This window comes from Sciurus carolinensis, chromosome 5, assembly GCF_902686445.1.
Source record: "Sciurus carolinensis chromosome 5, mSciCar1.2, whole genome shotgun sequence".
Classification (NCBI taxonomy): domain Eukaryota; kingdom Metazoa; phylum Chordata; class Mammalia; order Rodentia; family Sciuridae; genus Sciurus; species Sciurus carolinensis.
The window spans coordinates 45,444,631-45,463,671 of record NC_062217.1 but is presented as its reverse complement, the minus strand read 5'-3'; the positions used below and the strand labels follow the sequence as shown (position 1 = coordinate 45,463,671).

Sequence of the window (19,041 nt, the reverse complement as noted above, 5' to 3'; positions counted from 1 at the left end):
TTTTAGACAATTATGTGCATGAAATAAAGTTTCATTGTGTAGAATTTTGCACTTGTAGCGTCATGTTGGCACTCAAAAGTTATGGGTTTCGGAGCATTTTGGACTCCAAATTTTCAGATTTGGGATGCTCAACCTGTTCTGTATTTCTCTGGTTTGCTGGAAGTTGACTGACTGACGTACTATTTTGCAACATCAACTCATACCTGGTAGAATTATAAAGGAATCTTGGCAATACAAAGGTAGTGAGGATAATGGGAAATTCCCTGGATCTCCATAGGTATAGGATTTGGTTCTCAGGTTTGTTAGTGAAGTAATTCACTGCATCTAAAGTCCTTGTTTTAAAATTCAGTCTCACTATTGCTACTTTTTATACAATAACAGAAAAAAATAAGAAAAAAGAAGGGATTCATGTTGAACCTAATAGTAGTAATCATTATACTTTTTATTTCCCTAAATAAAATATTTTAACATAATAATATTATTAACAACAAATACTAGGTTTCAAAATAATATGTCAAGAGGGATCATATTTTGTAAAAACTATAAATAAAATCATGATGTAATTTCAAAAAACCCCACAAGATTACTCTATTCTAAGGCATAAGTTCTATCTATCTATCCATCCATTCATCCATCCATCCATTCATTCAACAAACATCTGGGATCTTACCAGGTACCAGGCACGTGACTGTTAGAAACATATGATTAAGATGTAGTTCTTACCCTTGATGAGATCTTAGTCCCTGGGCAGAAAGAAAGGGAAGCAGATAATTACTCTATAAAAAAGAGGTCTGCATGACTGCTTTGGGGACACAGAGGAAAGAGTAACTAAGTAGATGGGTGGAATCAGGGATCACTCCACTAAGAAGGCAGCATTTTTGCCAGGCCATAACTAGTGACCCAATGCCTGCTCAGCAGAGAAGCAGAGGTGGCCTATCTAAGGCTGGAGTTAAGAAAGGACTTCATATGAAAGCCCCTAGTAGGGATGGGGCTGATGCTAGGGGAGAACGAATCAGTAAGGAGCACGCATGCTGACTGAGACTGTGAGCTTAACGCTGTAGGTCAGGGGAGATGCATGCCAGGAGGATCTGCTTGGGAGAAATGATGAAGGCTTGCATTAAGGCAGAGGCTCTGAATGGAGGGCAGAGCAAATAGTTATTGGACAGGGAGCAGTGACAGGACAAGGGGGTTGGCTGGCTCTGGAGGAGGAAGGGGGAAGGCAGATCAGGATGACTCCAGCTTGGGAAGAACATCAGAAACCAAGAGAACAAGCACAGAAGAGGGCTGTGAAAGGTGTGGAATTTGCTTTCCAATCTGTTTGAGCTTGAGAATGCCTGAAGGCCACCCACATGGGGCTGAAATATGGATGGGGTTTCAGAAAGAAGTCAGAATTCAGAGAGATATGTCTGCAATTCTCTGGGCCATTCTCAAGTTCCGGTAATTGTATTCTTTTCAATGGGATAACTGAACGCAAAACTAAGTGTGATTTAACTTCATATTTTTCTTATGAATTTTTACACCTTTTCTTCACATAGTCACAAATCCAAAAGACAGAAAAATAAAAATGGTGCAACTCAGCATAGGTTTGAAGATGCTCTCACTATATTTACATGGCCCAGCTTTCTTCTCTCATTTCTGCAGAGTGAACCTAAACCGCCATTTGTCTTGCAAATGAAAGTGCATGGGTACACACAAAGACTCTGGAAGAGTGCTTGGATCAGCATGAATTTATCATCATTAGGGGAAAACCACCCCAAACCGTATGCCCTAATGAATGTGATTCAAAGACATATTTTTAAAGCCATATATCAGGAAGACTGCTACTGTTGATGTCACAGGAAAAGATCATACACTGTTCATTGTCGACCGCAGGGAACACCAAAGAGGAAGTCCATGAATTAAACTACAATTTACTACTTCTCTCGTATAACTCATATTGCTTGCTCTATGCACAATAAAGTCACAAGTAGTTACTGTTATCTTCAAAACTCGACTTCTCAGAAAAGAGATAAATGGCAAACCAGATGGCATTGGCATTTGTTCAAAAAAAAAAAAAAAAAGAGGCTTTTAGAAAGTTGTGCTATAGGCATACAAATTCAGATCACCCCTTGCCCAGTTCCTTCACCACCCTAGTGGTCTACAGAGAGGTGGCCGGAGGGCTCCACACAAGCCTGTATCAGATAAAAAGCATAAATCCTGTTCTGACTGCTGCTTATTTATTCAATAAAGTATACTCCAAAGTCTTGAAATATTATCAACAGAAAGAGCTCTCAGTCAGAAAATTTAAATTTACCCTTCATACCTTGCAAATCTTTCCTCACAAATTCAGTTTAAGTGTTTAGCTTAAATTAGGCTGTTTGAGGAGCATAAGAAAAGCAAGTGATCAGTTCTTCAAAAGTGTGCATGAATGTTAGCCTTACTGCCTTACTAGGGTCCCTAGTACACCCAGCAGGTTAAAATGAGCATTAGGGAAGGGTAAGGAGATCCTAATCACTCTGCACAGCTGTAAATCCCTACTAGAGAGTGTTCATTAACTTGTGCATGTGTATGTGTAGAAACACAGCTACCCACATACCACACACACATACACATCATAGGTACACATTACTGCACACATCTTACTTGATGGAGTAATGACTAACTCCCTTGAGAAGCACTTGCTTTTAGTCTTCTCAAGGAAGGGAAGATCAGAACAGGACATCCACTTGTGCAGGTGTGCAGAAACAGACCACATTTAAAACAAGCTCCTGGGAAAGAGCAGGGCACTCAGGAAAATCTCCGATTTCTGGGCTATACAAGGTCCCTGAATTTTCAGCAATATGCAGAGAAGCATTGGAAGTGTTCAGAGAGAAACGTTAGGATCCTCCTAAGACACAAACACAGCCCTTGCTCTTTTACCACCCTCTTCCTCACAGTCCCTGAGCCTCCTGCATCCCTTATTCCAGCTAAATAGCTGTGAAAGAGCCTTAAATCCATTCAGTGTCCCAAATATCTGGAGCAACTGATTACATTCTTCTAGGCAGTAGGCTTGCCTTTATAAAGCACCTCAAACAAATCTTCCACGCCTAATTTTTTGTTTTGAATGCTATCTGGGCTCATGATAAGAGCCTTCACTCTGTATGGTTCAGAGGAACTTTATTTTTCTTTTAAGAGATGACATTTTTCCAAATCCTCCATGAATAGTTCAGAAGAGATTTTCAAAGGCATTTAACAAATGAAACAGTTGGCCTCCCCCACCCAAGCTTGGTATTGTTTTTAAATTCGAAAGTTGGGGTGGAATTCTTTTTCAGGGACAAGGGACAGAAGATAAGACTCTAGATGTAGCCGCTGGAACAGATGTCCCAGGCTGGGGAAATTGTGTCCCTAGATTGGAAAAATGTCCTAAAGGGATTCTGGCTCTTGGGACACCCAGAAAGGCAGGACAGAGGCAACGGAGGAACAGCATGAAGAGGAGGCCACTGTGAAAGTGACCTCCAGGTGGACTCCTGCACCTTCACTTGGGTGCCTAGGCTTAAGCACAGGAACCTGCCAGTTACCTGGCCAGAAGCCCAGGAAACAGGAGGCATGGACTAGAATTCCAAGCTGAGGAGGAAAAAAAGCAATGGGGTTCTGTCTTGAGATGGGTAAAAAGAGCATCTTGTGACACCGTGAATCCATTTCAGCCTTTAAGCCAGAGTCTGCAACACCAAGTTCATATGTTGTAATTCTGAACTTCCTGGCTAGATGAGACCGGACATTTAATTCTTTTAGGGAATAGGTACCTACAGCAGGAAGAAAAACATGCTGATTAAATTATAACAATGGAAAGAGGACGTTTTTAGCAAATTTCCAGCAAGTAGGAAATGGTCAAATTACCCAAATAGATGAAAAGATTAGGCAGAGACTGACTTTTAAAGACATGTATAAATCCCCATTTCAGGGAACTGTAGGGACACCTTATTAATGCACAGGCTAAAATATTTTGGAAAGTAACAAAGCAAAAATCCAGGAGATTCTAATTCCAATGGTTCTTTATGATGATATAAAGCTTTTAAAATCCAACAGTCTGTCTAGTCTACCCCTATTGACTCAATGAAAGTAGTGTGTATATATATATATATATATATATACACACACACACACACACATACACACACACGCGCGTACACACACACACACACACACACACACACACACACACAGAAAAAGGAACAAAAGGAAAAGGAAAAATCTTCCTCTCCTCCCCCAATTCCTCTCACCAGTTTCTCTCGTTAAGGAAAACTGGCATTAACAGATTCTGGCAGATGCTTCTAGAGAAGCAGCTCTGCGTATTGTATATATCATGTACATTTTTCTGTTACCTTTTTTACTTACATGATGGTGCTAATATTATTCATACTGCTTTGTACCTTGTTTTTATTTATTTAACATATTTTAGCAATTATTCATATTATTATTAAGGTTGCAATGTACATCCTCAGTCACATTGTCTGATATTTTTACATAAATGTCTTTATGGGAAGTTCTCAGGAGAGGATAGATAAAAAAGAGTATCTGAAATTTTGAGACCTATTGCCAAATTGTACTCTGATGTACGACTACCAAGTATTTTTCAGATTGTTTGCCTTTCCCTGGCCAAAAGTGGGTACTCACACTTAATTTTTGCCATTCTTAATAGATGAGAGAAGGCACAAATTAAATGGCAACCAAATTCATGCTCCAGCAATATCTATATTTGTAGTTTCCATTATAACTGATAGACACAAGTCCAGGTTTATCAAGCCCGTCCTTTTTTTCAGTAGCTGATTCATTGTTAAGCTTGGTCATCCAGCAGGAGGAGGAAAGACTTGGTTTCCAGATCTTTTATTCCTCAAAATAGTGACCCTGCTTCCCCTGATTAACTCTAGTAATGGTACTATGAAAATTATCCAATGGTAATAAGCTATTTGCAATTACTGGGAACAATGCTTGATGATTTTAAATAGTAGTTTCCAAAGCATGTTTCCTGAACCGACATCATCAACATTACTTGGGATCTCACTAGAAGTGCAAATACTCAGACCCCAGACCCACTGAATTGGGAAGTGGGGGTGGGGTTTAAGGGTCTGCCTTTTACAAGCTCTCCAGGTGGTTCCAATACACACTGACATTTGAGGACCTCTGACTTAAAACATTATCTCACCTCAACATCCCAACAACCCTCTGAAGTAGTTGCCATTATGATGCCCATTCCACTGATGAAGAAACTGAGATTCAAGGAGAGAGAGAATTACTCATCCAAGGTCATATACTCAGCAAGTGGCAAAGTAAGAAATGTAAATTACATTTGCCAAACTTCAATTCATGAATTTATGTCCACATGGGCCAAAGTCTTATGAGCACTGTGGAATGCAATGTGCCAGATATTGTACTAGATGCTGGGGATGAAAAAAGCCAAAGATGTGGCCGGTCCTTGAACTGCTCAAAGCTGGGGAAAAGACAGCTACATACTTGACTGGCTTGCCCCATGAGAACTACGGTAAGGGAGTTCCAAGGGAGAGTGCTAGGGGAGGCCAGAAAGGCTTAAAAACCTGTAGGCTGATGCTTGTAGGTAAGTAGAATTTTCCAAGGCAAAGAAGCCAAACATTTGAGGTTGTGGTGGGGCAGGAAGCCATGTTTATCTCTCTTTAAAAGTTTATTGAGGAATCTGAACCACCATGTGGATGAATCAAAGCATCTGGAAAAAGGATCTCTGCTTCTTTTGTGTCTATCAGCTGCCACCGTCTGCTCTCACACTGTCTTCAGCTTCCTCTCCTTTGTCTAACATGCATTTTCTCTTTTGGTTGAAATATACCTTGTTGAGTACTGAGTTTCAGCAGGGGAAACTTAAGGAGGTGGGGTTGTGGGGCTGCTGTTGTGTGAGGAGGAGGTGGAGCTGGGAAACCACAGAGGTCACGTCTGAGCCCTGTGGTTGACTAACTGTGTGACCTGAAGACAGCCTCTGTCCTGGATGGCAAGGCAAAGGGGGCTTCACTAGACAATCCCAGAGTCCTGGAGTCTCTGGGACAGGGGTCAGCACACTTTTTCTGCATGGGAACAGACAGTAATCATTTTGGGCTGTGTGGGTCATATACCTGCCCTGCTACAGAAGGTGTCCACACACCTCAATGGCTTGTTTCCTTCAATAGAAACCTACTCACTTTCTGGATAGTTTTCTTCTCATGGAGATCCAACACACTAAGCTGAACGCCTGGAGTTTTGCAGATGCACAGACTCAAGAGCAGGTTATTTCTGCCTGGTGGTAACTTTGCCACATTTCACTTTTCCTCTAAATGTCTTAACTTTCAACCACTTTTGTGGAAAAAAAAAAATTGTGAATTCTATCCCATGTAATTCAGGGACTGTTTTTCCATGATCTCCCACCCCAACAACACACATACCTCCCACCTCTCCTGAAGCTTGGCAGTGGCTTCTTTTCCAGTTCCTAGAACTGGATTCATATCAAGGTACCAGGATTTTCATAGCAAAGTCATATCTTTCCTGTGTTACTGTGCTTTCATAAATGACCATCTACTGACTTAAATCTTGAGGTCGTGCCTTCTGTAATTCTTCACTGTTTCAGAGTGTAAGACTTCATTTCTCTTTCACATTTTGGTTATCATTAAAAAACATTTTTAATGCTAACATCATTATTCCACTCAGAGTTTTGTTTTTGGTGAGACTGAAAGCAAGGCTACTAAAAAAGGCTCAGCTCAGTGAGGCAGGCTTCTAGCCTCCTCTACTATTGGTGAAATAGAACATTCTGAGCTCATCCTTGATTTGGGAGCTTTTGTAAAAATCATTTCCTCTGGACATTTATTCCCTGAGAACAAAGAAGTTTTTTTTTTTTTTTTTTTTTTAATGGAAATAAGGTTTCCAGCATTTAATACATTGACATATATAGTTATCAGCATGATTTTGAGAGAAATAAAAAAACCTGTCGAGTTGCTAAAGCAGTTATGGTGATTTTTCCTTCCCATGGATGAACTATAGCAATGACTTCTACAGACATGCGAAAACATTTTAGCACTTCATAAAATTCTTTTTCGACAGCAAGGGACATAGGAACCAAATTTCCCTTGGCAGAAATAAAAAATGTTTAGCTGAGATGTTTCTGAGAAGTAAATGATTTCAGAGAGCTTTTTAGGCAGAAGAAATGTGGACAAGGACACCAATCTGCCTAAAAGGGGGATTGTGGTACACAGAGGTCAGAAACCTGCACATTTCACTACAGCACTTAGCAGATGACCGGCACTTAACCAGGCCCCAATAAATATTTGTGGAATGAATTTAATCATTCATTCAAACAGCTGAGGCTTTTACGATTTCAGTGAAGACAGATGAGGACAGAACAGAGGGGGGTGTCATTGTGTGGCACAGCCTTCTCTGACGATAACTCTGACAGGCCTTCAGCTTCTGCAGGGTGTCAGGCACACGTGCTCTGGGTCAAAATGTAGCTTCAAATTCACAGTGCAGTCCAGCAGGGGTAACTCCACAGCACGGCACAGATGGGACAGGCACACGGAGGATGTCTCGTCCTCTGCTGTGTGGTCCCCTTGGGAGCTTTGGACATCACGGCGAGGCCTTGGCAGTCATGTTGCACTTAGATACCCAGACTTGTTCAAGAATCCACACCGTCGACAGGGTAGGGATTGTGGGATTTTGAGAACCTTGGGGGTACTCTGATCAAGCCCTTTCACCACAGAGATGAGGAAACAGATTCAAGGAGCTGAGAAGACTGTCCTAAAGAGAAATGGCTAAGTAATGCATGAGCTGGAATTAGAACCAGGATCTCTTTAGACTTAGTCAAAAGTACTGTTACCATTTGCTCTTTTCAGAACCAAAGAGGAGGCTGATGCCATTTCATATCATAAGTGTATAAAAGCAAAGTTACCTGTTAGTTCTAACCTTTCCGATCTGGAAGTTGAAATAAGATTAATAAGGGTACTATAAAGCTACTACTGCAAAATTCACAACTAAAGTATATTCTGTGTGTTCTACTTTAAAGAGAATGGATATTCGAGCTAAGTTAGCTAAGACCATCATGGCTCATGCTAGAAAAAATTTATAAAGCCACTTTTGAGTATTGCCTGCGGTGTTTTTGTTCTAGCCCAATTTCCAGTACCTCCTCCATTTCATCTGTGATTGCTCAACAACCACTATTTGCACTGAAGTCTTCTGTGTCTTTATATGAATTATGCCAAGCCCAGAAGTGGTGCAATGAGGTAAGAAAAGAGAATAGTATATGGCTATGTCTCTAGCAAGATCTTGCTAGAAGAAAGCAAACAAATCTGATGCACATAAAATTAGGTACTGAAGTAGATAGTATGGAGGGCTGCAGAGGCGGGAGGAAGAGAGATGGCTATGATGGCTATGAGAGGGTTCATGAAGGAAGCATGACAGCAGGGGCCTTCAATGCTGGCTCAGGGAGAGGCGAAATATTTCAGGTAAGACAAGCAGCATAAGCCAATGTGTGGAGGTGGGAAAGAGGCAAGTGCTAGAAACAAATACTCCATTTTCTAACCAGGTAGCAGCATATATGTTCAGTGTGATACCAGCATACCTCTTTAAAGTTACCTAAATTATAAATTTATACTTATAATATCCTTTTCTGATCATTTTCATTTTGCATTAAAAAATACAAGGTGTTTGAAAGCAAACTGTACAAGCTAAAGAGTCTTGGTTCTAATTTTCCCATAAATTGCTAAATGACCAACGTGTCTCACTTCTGCTCCCTGAGCCTCAGTTTCCTCCTTTGTAAAATGAGAGAGTTTGGCCCAATAGGTCTCTAAGGTACCTTCTGGCTCTGTCATTCATACTCATTATATTTATGGCATGCAATCTTCAATTAATATTAATAGATCCTTTTCCACTTTCCCATTCCTTGTCTCCATTTGCATCCTTCTCTCTCTTTTACTAGGAAGCTTGCTGGGAAAGTACCAAAGTGGGAATATCATGGAGTGCTGCATTTTTTATTAGATGCATATGTGTCATAACAAGGCATGCACAACTGATCATGTTGGCATGCATATTTATAAGTGAATGCAGTAGTCCATGCTTCCTGGACTTAAAAACAGCTCCTGTCGGAGCTTTGAAATGACAAGCTTTGCTCAGAACTGAAAAACTAAAAGTGGGCAGGCCAATGGGGAGTTGCTATGAAGTACCAATGTTTAAAAAGCAAAGAAGATCAAAACCCAAAAGCAAAGGAGAGCAAATCCCAAGAGTTTCTGAGTAGGGGAAGTTTCTGCCAAATGAACAGATTAAGAAATGACATAAAGGTGAGACAAGGATGATATGAGGATAAGGTGACATGGGAATAAGATGACTCACTGTGCTGCCACTTTTTTTTTTCTTTCTTTTATATGTAGCAAATGAGATCTATCCAGTCAGCCCAGAAGGGAAGAGAAAGCCCCAAGTGTCATACCAGGATGGACCATATCCTTATTTAACATCTTCCATAACTGCATATCCGTGGTCATAAGTGAAAAATTGCCCCAAATGCAAGAGAATGGATACTGTACTCCCCAAGCCACTGGCTGGGTTCAGCTACTGCCCTTTAAACCAAAGCTTAAATGAAAACAGTGCCTATTTGTCATGAGTGTGGGTAACGGCTGGTCCTGTGGTGAAGACTAGAGATATGAAAAGGGCTAGAATTTATGCAGATGTTGGCAGAGCTTATCACCATCAAAGTTAGAAGATAACTGCTGGATTTTGATGTAGAACTTGACATTACTTTTTCTTCTTGTTGTTGCTGTTGATTGCTCCTGTCTTTTTGAGAAAATTTTGTAAAGCACTTAAATTCAGGAATAGCAACTCTGCTTTCTTTCTCCTGAATGGCTGGAGAGCAATCCAGGTGGATCCTTATTTTGCTTTTCAAAATGAGCAAAGACGAACCTGACAAGTGAGACAAGGAGGAAGTGCACCTTGTCCAGCTCCATGGACAACTGCACACCTAAAGCTGCCTTTCTTTGTTCAGTCAACTGGCTACTTCAAGCAAAACATATAAAGGAGTCCACCATGCTTTGAGCTTTGCAGTGTACTGGTCTTTCTGGGAAGGTGGTAAATAAGCCCTCCTTCAGGACACCAGCTGAGTCTGCTTGCTATAACAAGCTACTTTGTCAACACCCCTCCTTCCAGGATGCACCAGAACAACTTCCCAGCAGTCTTGGCTGCTTGATGGACAGGCTGCCATTGGATGCTGTGAAGAATAGCACTGGGTGGGAGGCTCAGGGATACTGCTGAATAATCGGGAGCTTTCCTACCATCTAAGAGAAAGTGAGCCAAGTGGCCATTTCTTGAATATGAGTGCCAAATAGTCCTAATCTCATTTTAAATGAGAAAGTCAAATGTGATTCCTGTGGTGTTTGCCTGGAATATTAATGCAGACGAAGAGTGGGTATGATGGTTTCTGCTTTTGGAAAATGCAGCAAGGGTGTCCATCACTGTGAACTTGACCAGTTCTTGTTTTCAAAGCAGCCCCAGAAAGCTGGCACCAAACCCATCTCACCACAAGGAACTGAGCATGGGAAAGCAGAAAATGCAATTGAGATACACAAAACAATTCCACCAGAAGGACACTCATCCTGGAAATGAGACACATTTAAAATTCACAGGATGATGAAATGTATATGTACCTAACATATTAGTCAGGCTACTGCTGATATTTTTATGGTAAATGTGAGGATTTGGTTTTCTTCATATCCAGGAAGTAGTCATCTGTGTTTAAAAAAAAAAAAACCGAAAAAGAAGAAGAAGAGACTGGAAAATTCTGAAGTTGCTCAAGGAGATGCACAATCTTCCTGTTCTGCTTCAGGGCAACTCAGGCTACATTTAAGGTATCTCTTCAAGTCATCCTTAAAAAGCTGGGCTAGCAAGGATGCAAGGGAAGGCCCCTGGACACTCCACAGCTGGGATGTTCCCCTAGGCCAGCACTGCTGAAGGTCAGGATCAGCTGTGGTTTCCACAATCTTCTTATGTATCTGTTGACTGTTGAAATATTTCCTGGGATCAAATTACAGGGCCAAGAGGGATCTCCCAAATAGTAATGGGTAAATGGAAAGGCTCGTGGAAGGGCACAAGTGGGAATACAACAGCCTGAATTTCTCTGTTGGGTCTTCCACCACAACTGTCCTCAGATCCCCTAGTCTATTACCAGTGGTCTGGTAAACTGCAATTTCTAAGAACAACACAGCTACTGAAATCTGTCTTTGATTTGATTCATTACACATGCAAGTAAAACCCTCTTGCCTGTGGATGATGCTAATACCAAAGCCAAACTGCCCAGTGAGGTCACCAGAAACTTTGAACTCACTTTTCAGGCTTCCTTCTTGTCTGCCTTCTGATTTGCTCATCGCTCATTCATTTACTCACTGCATCATCCAGCCAGGATTTGTTGTATAGGTCTATGTTCTAGGCACTTGAGATTTCATATATATATACACATATATATTTATAGTTATATATATATAAATATAAATACACACAATGACTGAAAAAGACTTGTTTCTTCTCTTCCTGGTACAATGATTAAAAGCAGACAAACCATAAAATCATCATCCCTTTGGATAAGGGCAACAAAGGACCTGGGGATAAGATGTAGTGGTGGTAATTCGACTAGAAAAAAGTGGACCAGAAAGCACTCTCTGAAGTGGGCAGTCCTTCAGTCAAGACCTAACGGGTGAGAAAGACTCAAGCATGCAGAAAGGAGGGGAGAGCCCATCAGGCAGAGCGAACAGCATGTGTGAAGTCCTGCAGGCGGGAGGTAGCTCTGGGGGGCTCAGGAGGAAGGCTGCCAGTGGATGATACACAGCAGCACTTAACTCAGAAGAGGAAGGCACAGAAAGTTTTGTGGATTGGAAAGTTAGTAGTATTTTAAGTGCAACAGAAAGCTATCCAAGGGATCTATGTGCATAAGATAAGCTGATTTATTACCAGATGGTGAGTGAAAAACAAACTGAAGCAGAGTAAAGGTATAAAGGGAGGGACTATGTATGGTGGCACCTCAAAAGACTTCCTTTGTAGCCCACTCTCCCCTTCTTCCTAAATATGGGAACTGAGTTTAATTCAGGAGAACAACAGGTCTGGTTAAAGCTGTTTATTTCTCACTTTCCCTGGAGTTAGGAGTGGCTATGAGTAATTATCCTGCCTAATGAGATATATACAGAAGGCAAAGGGGATCTTTGGGCAAGTTTTGCTTTCTTACTCGAATGATGTAACTCCTTCTGCTGACTTTTTCTTTTGTGAAAAAGGAAAAAAAAAAAAAAAAAAAAGTCATAATGGCAGGAGCACCAGCAGTCATCCTAGACAGCAATCTAGGAAAAACTAACAGCATCACAGAAACCTTAGCCCACACAGACCTGAACCACTGAACCAGTGCCACTAAGACCTGTATCCAGATTTTACTTTGTACAACAAAAGAAGAAGAAGAAGAAGAAGAGGAAGAAGAAGAAGAAGAAGAAGAAGAAGAAGAAGAAGAAGAAGAAGAAGAAGAAGAAGAAGAAGGATGTACATCAATCCTATTTGTTTAAGATACAGTTTGGTGGCGAGAGAGGGGTGTAGCTCAGTGGTAGAGCACTTGCCCGGTATAACCAACGCCCTAGGTCTAGCACTGCAAAGAAAAAAGAAAGAAGCAGTATGGTGGAGATTTCTATACTCACGGTGGACACTGTATCTAAACGACACACTAGGCAGTTACAGTTGCCCAGGCAGCATGGACTCAAGCAGTGGCCATCACAATGGCCAAGGAGGGGTATGTTTTTCAAGGCAGAAACAAAAGGACTTCCTGATGCTGGGATGTGGGATCTTATAATGGGGGAGGGAGGGTGTAAAAAATCTTATAAGATTTCAGCCTGAGAATTCATTAAAATGGGCAGAGGAATGGTTTGAAGAAGAAAAGGAAGAATTCAGTTTTTGTTATTTAATTTGAGGTACCTAAGAGGTACCCGTGATGGTGATCACTGCTGTGGTTCCCTGCCATGCTCCAGCCCTTCCCTCCTTAAGAGTGAAGGCTCCTCCTGGTCAGTTCCTCTCATGTTCAGGTGTCCAGGCAGATGTCTCAGGGAATGAGGCCTCTGGTCCCCAGTGTTTTCTGCTCAGTCCTAAGATTCATCATCAGGAAACCCAGTATTGCTGCACATCCAACTTCCTTTCCCAATTGGGCTTCACCGGTAATAAAAATGCTGACATTTGGGGTTCCACATGTTACACTTTCATGTGTTTCGTGTCAGACTCTCGGTTGTTTCAAAGTCGGGCTACCAAACGCCTGCATGATGACAGGTCAGCGTGCTGCATTCTTTCAGTCAGGTCACAAGGGCCTCGTTTTTACTGATGCCTCTTTCAATAGCTATTGCCAAAAACACTGAAATTCTCCTCTATTCTACTCCACAGCTGCCCTCCTATCTTCATGGTTAAAGCTGAGGGCTGAGTCTTCCCTGTCCAGTGAGACTATAAAAAACTGCATGAATGGCAAGCTATTCAAAAGTGATGTGAGTGAGCACAAGGTAACAGTGCAACAACCACTCCACCGCTAGGGTATGTGGCTTCCTGTCCTGACTCTGCAGAAACTGTAAAATGGCAATGTTTTGCCTTGTCCTCTCTTCATTTCTCTCTTACCAGGCCACCTTTACCTTCCCCCTGGCCATTAATTCATTACTTTTTCCCCTCCTCTAAAAGCTGAAGACAATACTAGCTTCCTTTATTCTCTCCCTAGTAACCCTAACTTTAGAACTGCTGGCCATGCACCACTGGATCAAGGGCCAATCGTCAGGGCCGGCGAATGTAGGTTAGATGGTGTGATACCAGTCTGAGACAGGGCTGTTTTATTTTTCTTATTCTTTTTTTTTTTTTTTTTTTAAGGACAGGTTATTCTCATGTTGGATATCTGGTTGCTTACCAGAGTTTATGTTTGAGACTCCATGACATTACACTGTATGCTGCTATAAAAACTGTCTTTTGACAATAGAGTCATGTAAGATACTCTTACAAATATTTAAGATCCGGGTTTTTCCTGCCCCTCTTATCACCCATCCTAACAGCTACATTATCTTTTGGGTTTACACTGATGGAAGAGGAGATAGGCATTTTAGCACATTGTATCACTGCAAATAATACTTATCCTGAGAATGAATATGTAAATCGTACATGCTGCTATTGCATGCGGGCCCCTGCACCTGGTGTGGAATGGAGCCCGGCATTGTTACAGTGTCACTCAATGGCTTTTTACCAAGCAAGAGAACGTGGGCAGCTGTGATGCATTATGCTGCTGTGACGTTGACTACAGACACAGACAGAGTGCCCACAGAAAAGTAGACGCCCTTTTTTTGAATAGAGCCCTGGGTAATTACCTTGACTATTGTTCTATGAGAAAGCCCCATTTATACCCCTTCATCAATTTAGCATCTAGACATGAAAAATCACCGACATTAAGTAGTTAAGGCAATTTGCTTTCCAAATGAAGAAAGGACAAAAAAAAAAAAAAAAAAAAACCCTACTCCTGAGTTACCCACGCAGACAGCCGAAGCTCACCTCAAATAAAGGATCCTGAGGAGTTTATCTGCAGAGCCCCAAGACAATGTGTTCAGGGTCTGCTTTCTATCGACAGCCCTAGGAGGACACATGAGTGTGTGGACAGCCTGCAGATAGAGGATGGCACCTCGGGGTGGTGTGAGTAGTGAGTCCAGCAAACACAGGTATGTGTGGCAAGCCCTGCCCTGGGATCCAGGCCTGGTGTTCCGAGGAAAAGCTACAGAAACTTTGCTCACCTTGATAAGTAAGCTCTCAGGGCAGGGTCCGTGTTCCTCCAAGTTGCCACAGAACATGAAATAGGTCATGAGGTTTGTTATTCAATGTGGAGTAAAATGGGAGATTATTGAACTACTTACCCCCAAATGAGAACATAAAATGAATACAAAAGAAAAGGCAAAATCACAGTGAAAGAGATGGCCCCCAAAATTTTACTTACATTGGGTGAGGATCCCAGTTAAGGCATTTTTAAAATTCTCCTTGGCCTCCTCCATCTCTTGCTCATGGGTGGCTTTTTCATTCATTAGCCTGCGGACGTGGCTGTTGGCCGACTGTACCATGGAATAGAACTGGTTTGCAGAACGCCGATTCACTTCCCCCCTTTCAATCCAGGAAAGCAGTACTGTGATAGCCTCGGAGAACTTGCTATCATCTGGAAATAGAAAACCGCCAGGTACAAATCATGCCAAGGTGAGAAAAGACACTATTCTGGTTCCACTCAAAAGGCAACATGTGAGGGACTTGGTGGTGCACACCTGTGATCACAGTAACTCAGGAGTCTGAGGAGGGAGGATCCTAAATTTGAGGCCAGACTGGGCAATGTAGTGAGGCCCTGTCTCAAAATTAAAAATAAAAAGGAATTGGGATGTGGCTTAATGGTAGAATGCCCCTGGATCCTATCCCCAGTACTGAAAGAACAAAACAAAACATACAACAACAACAACAATAAAAACAGTCCACTCTGATGGATAAATTTTCAGAACTTGACAAATTATCCTTCCTGCGACTGACTGCTTCTCTTTACTTCTCTTTTCCAGTTAACTCATGGTACCATGAAACCATCCCTGAAGGTTCTCACTCTCACCTACCAACTCCAAGGACTCAATCGCAGGACATTTACTCTGGGCATTCTTAGCAATAAGTTACAGCCCCATTCTTATGCCAAATCTTGATTACTCTTTCTTAAAACTGACTTGAAAAACAGTTATTAGCCTATTTGGCCCCTGCTTCACTTCTTTATTCTCTTTCAGAAATATTACATGAAGGTACCAGTTTTCTGACTTATGAAATTAGCTGAGTGAGTGTCACAATGCAAATGACACATTATTTTAAAACTAGTTGTAATGCAAGATATTATTCCCAAGGTAGTAGTAGGAATAAGTCACTTCTGTTCTGCAGTCCAAAACTAAGTTCATTTTAAGGTTAATATAAAGATATTTAATTAGGCTGAAAAGTATTTCCTTGTTTTTTTGCAACAGAGAACATGCTCCCTGAGGTGGCTGATGTTTTCTTGGATGGCTACTACAAAGTCTCTTTGAACCTGGTGTGAGACCTGGGCAGTGGGATAGAAAGTAGGGAATGAGGTTCTGCTGTAAATAAATAATAAAGTTTATTTCAAAGAAAACAATAGACTTGCCTGTTTGGGACTGGTTGCTGGAACAGACCTGTGTTGTATGGCTTGGAGGTGGAGAAAAAGCAAGTGTGAAGGTGATTAAGTTAACGAGAACTGGAAGTTGTGTGTCAGTTATTACATTAATCGATCCGACAACTGCTGAAGGCTCTTTGCATATTTTCTAGGCAGACTTGAGGGCAGAAGCCTTTCACATGTATTTTTCTACCTTTGCAAACCAAGACTTAGGAAAAATACCCTACATTTATTCAAGTGAAGGTAGACCCGGAATTCTAAAAATCAGGAAAAACTAGACTGCCAGATTCAGATTCTTATTCATTCATTTGACAAATACGGAGTGCTACCCTGTGCCCAGCACTGCTTGCTCCCCTGGAGGACTAGCAAGAGTCCTCCTGTGCTGTGCACATCTATGCACGTGTATACACTCCAGATGGATGGACAGAAGGTGATTCATGTCTGATGAAGGGATTCAGTTTTTACTCAACAGATCTTTAAAAGTCAACCATTATATTGTTATTTGTATTCCATCTGTAGAACTTCGTCAATTTTGTGGGAGGCTGTACAAATATCTTCAGTACTAAGGTCCTAAAGACATCAGCCCAAACTGAGGCATGGCACAGTATGTTTGCTGCTTACCCAGGGGGTGCAAGCACAGCATGAAGGCAGGACTCAGCCCAACTCAAGGCCGTGCAGAGTGAGCTCTGACTTCTCCAGATGCGATGTCACTTCTGAAGACGTGCTGCTGACCAGACACAATTCCAGGCTCTCTCTTGTTCAGCAGCTGCCCTCTGGGTCTGGGGATCAAAGCTTTTTTTTTTTTTTTTCCCTTTCCTGAGCAAATGGAATTCTTGGCCCTTACACTTGAATCAGAGGAGATAACTGCCTGGGGATGCCCACAGAATACCCTGCAAGTGAAAGACTTGAGTTTCCTTGAAAATCTCAACCCACAGGCACACAGCACACCCAGTAGTACTGCTGGCTCATGCAATTGTGTTAACTCTGGAATTTCAGTCTAAGTTCAACCCTCAGTGAACTCTGGCTGCAGTGGTTTCTTATCTCATTTCATGGACCGAAGCGGCTTGTGTAAGATAAAATCCATCATACAACTTAACATTACGCTCAGCCCATGGAGAGGCCCATAATTTAGCATTATGTTTGTGAGAGGCCCACTGCGACCGTTACAGTCAGAATAAATTCTGCCTCTCTCCACACTCTCTACCGCTCCCCCTGCCAATATATGTTAGGAGAATGGACCTCGGAACAGACAGCAGAAATAAACCTAATGCTTATAAGAAATCTTTTTTTTTTCCTCTTAAAAAATAACAACAAAAAAGAACACTGACTTCGTGTACTATTTTTCACCTTTGCTGAGACTTTGCTGGTACAAAGCACCAAGAAAGAAAAACCCTTAACGTTCCTGAGACTTGCAGGGGAAGAGAGAGAGGGGTGGGGGGAGGCGCCTCATCTTTCTTTCTCTTGCACATGGGTAGTTTTTCCTTTTCTTGCTCATGGTGGCTCAGTTCATAAATATACTAAGTTACTGTCAGGAAGAACACACTTAAATTTTAAAAATGTATGTTTGCTCAAGTGGTCCGAAAAACACATTTTATTGCTCTTCACTCCTAGACCTAAGCTAAGCACAAGTTACAGGCAGCAGATTATAGTTAACTGATAGCTTCCAGAAAGGAAACAACACCCTTAGGATTCAGCAACTGAAAATCCACTATTTAAAAGTGAGTAGCCAAGAGGTTTTCTAACATTTTAACTCATACCAGTAGGCAAAATTCCATTAGCCTAAGAGAAGTGTAGAGTTTTGAAAACTCTCAACTTCGTCTTCATTTTTGAACTTTCTGATGACAGCAGAATGATGTATGACTGATGTACTGATGTTCAGTTTAAATTTAAAACACATCAGTTAAGGCATGCTTGGTAACTCTGGTCAATATTTGTTGCCATATAAGAAGTGATTTTAATTTATATTAATTAAGATGAAGTCAGTAACTCCCTGTGGATGGCTACAGGAGCACATTGAGAGCAGTCATTTTCAATACCCATCTGTAAATTCAATTTTGTATTCAGTGGAAAGATCACTGAGAAAGCAGAAAACAATATAAACTAATTTAAACAGGATTTAGATTGCAGCATTATTAAAGCTATTCATGCAGAAAGAAATTAACACTGCTCATAAAAATCACATCAAAGACGCACTTATAAAAATTCCAAGCACTTTCCATGAACATGCTTAGGCATAACTCTGAACATGGGTGAGTTAAGAAATTAGAATGTGCAGATGTGCTTTTTCCACAGTAAGAATTGGGGAAATTGCCATATTATGGAATGAATATGGACCATTTGCTCAGTAAAACTTGCCCAGCGTAGTCTAAGCAGAGCCTTCACCATGTCACACCTGGGTGACTGGAAATGTTTGCTTTCTGGTCTTCCTTCCTGTCTGGGTGGAATGGTCCCCCCCATTCCTTTGTCACAGCCCTGGCTAAGCACTACGGCCATGGCTCTGCTTTTGCACTTGCTGTGCTCTTCTCAGAGGGACCCTCAAGTTCCTGTCCCCTGGCCAGGGTCATACTTCCCTTAAGATTCAGCTGCCCTTTTACAAAGGAAACTTCAGCAACTTGGCTTGCATGGGGAGCCTCCTTCCTATGTCCCACTCCTCCCCACGTGCCCCACTGACTGTCACCTTGCATAGAAACTGTTGGTTCATACCTCCTCATTCTCCTGTTCTGAGGGTCTAGTATGAGAATAAAACTTTCCAGACATATTTCAATTTTTCGGTTGCTTGGAATTTTTTTCTTTGTAATTTAAACCTTATTATGCTCTGTTTCTCATAGACTTCTAGTGATTAGTACTAGAAAGCTACAAATTCAACAAATGAGAGTCCA

At 41.5% G+C, this 19,041-nt stretch overlaps 1 protein-coding gene across 12 annotated transcripts in view; it reads right to left on the bottom strand.

The window, feature by feature from the left end:
- The window catches only part of Enox1 (ecto-NOX disulfide-thiol exchanger 1), a 531,696-nt gene that overhangs the window by 126,592 nt on the left and 386,063 nt on the right, over positions 1-19,041 (bottom strand). For all 12 annotated transcript variants that reach the window (XM_047554196.1, XM_047554188.1, XM_047554186.1 and 9 more), the window contains one exon: positions 14,957-15,169. In XM_047554196.1, coding sequence (XP_047410152.1) covers positions 14,957-15,169 — 213 coding nt within the window. The remainder of the gene's footprint in view (positions 1-14,956; positions 15,170-19,041) is intronic.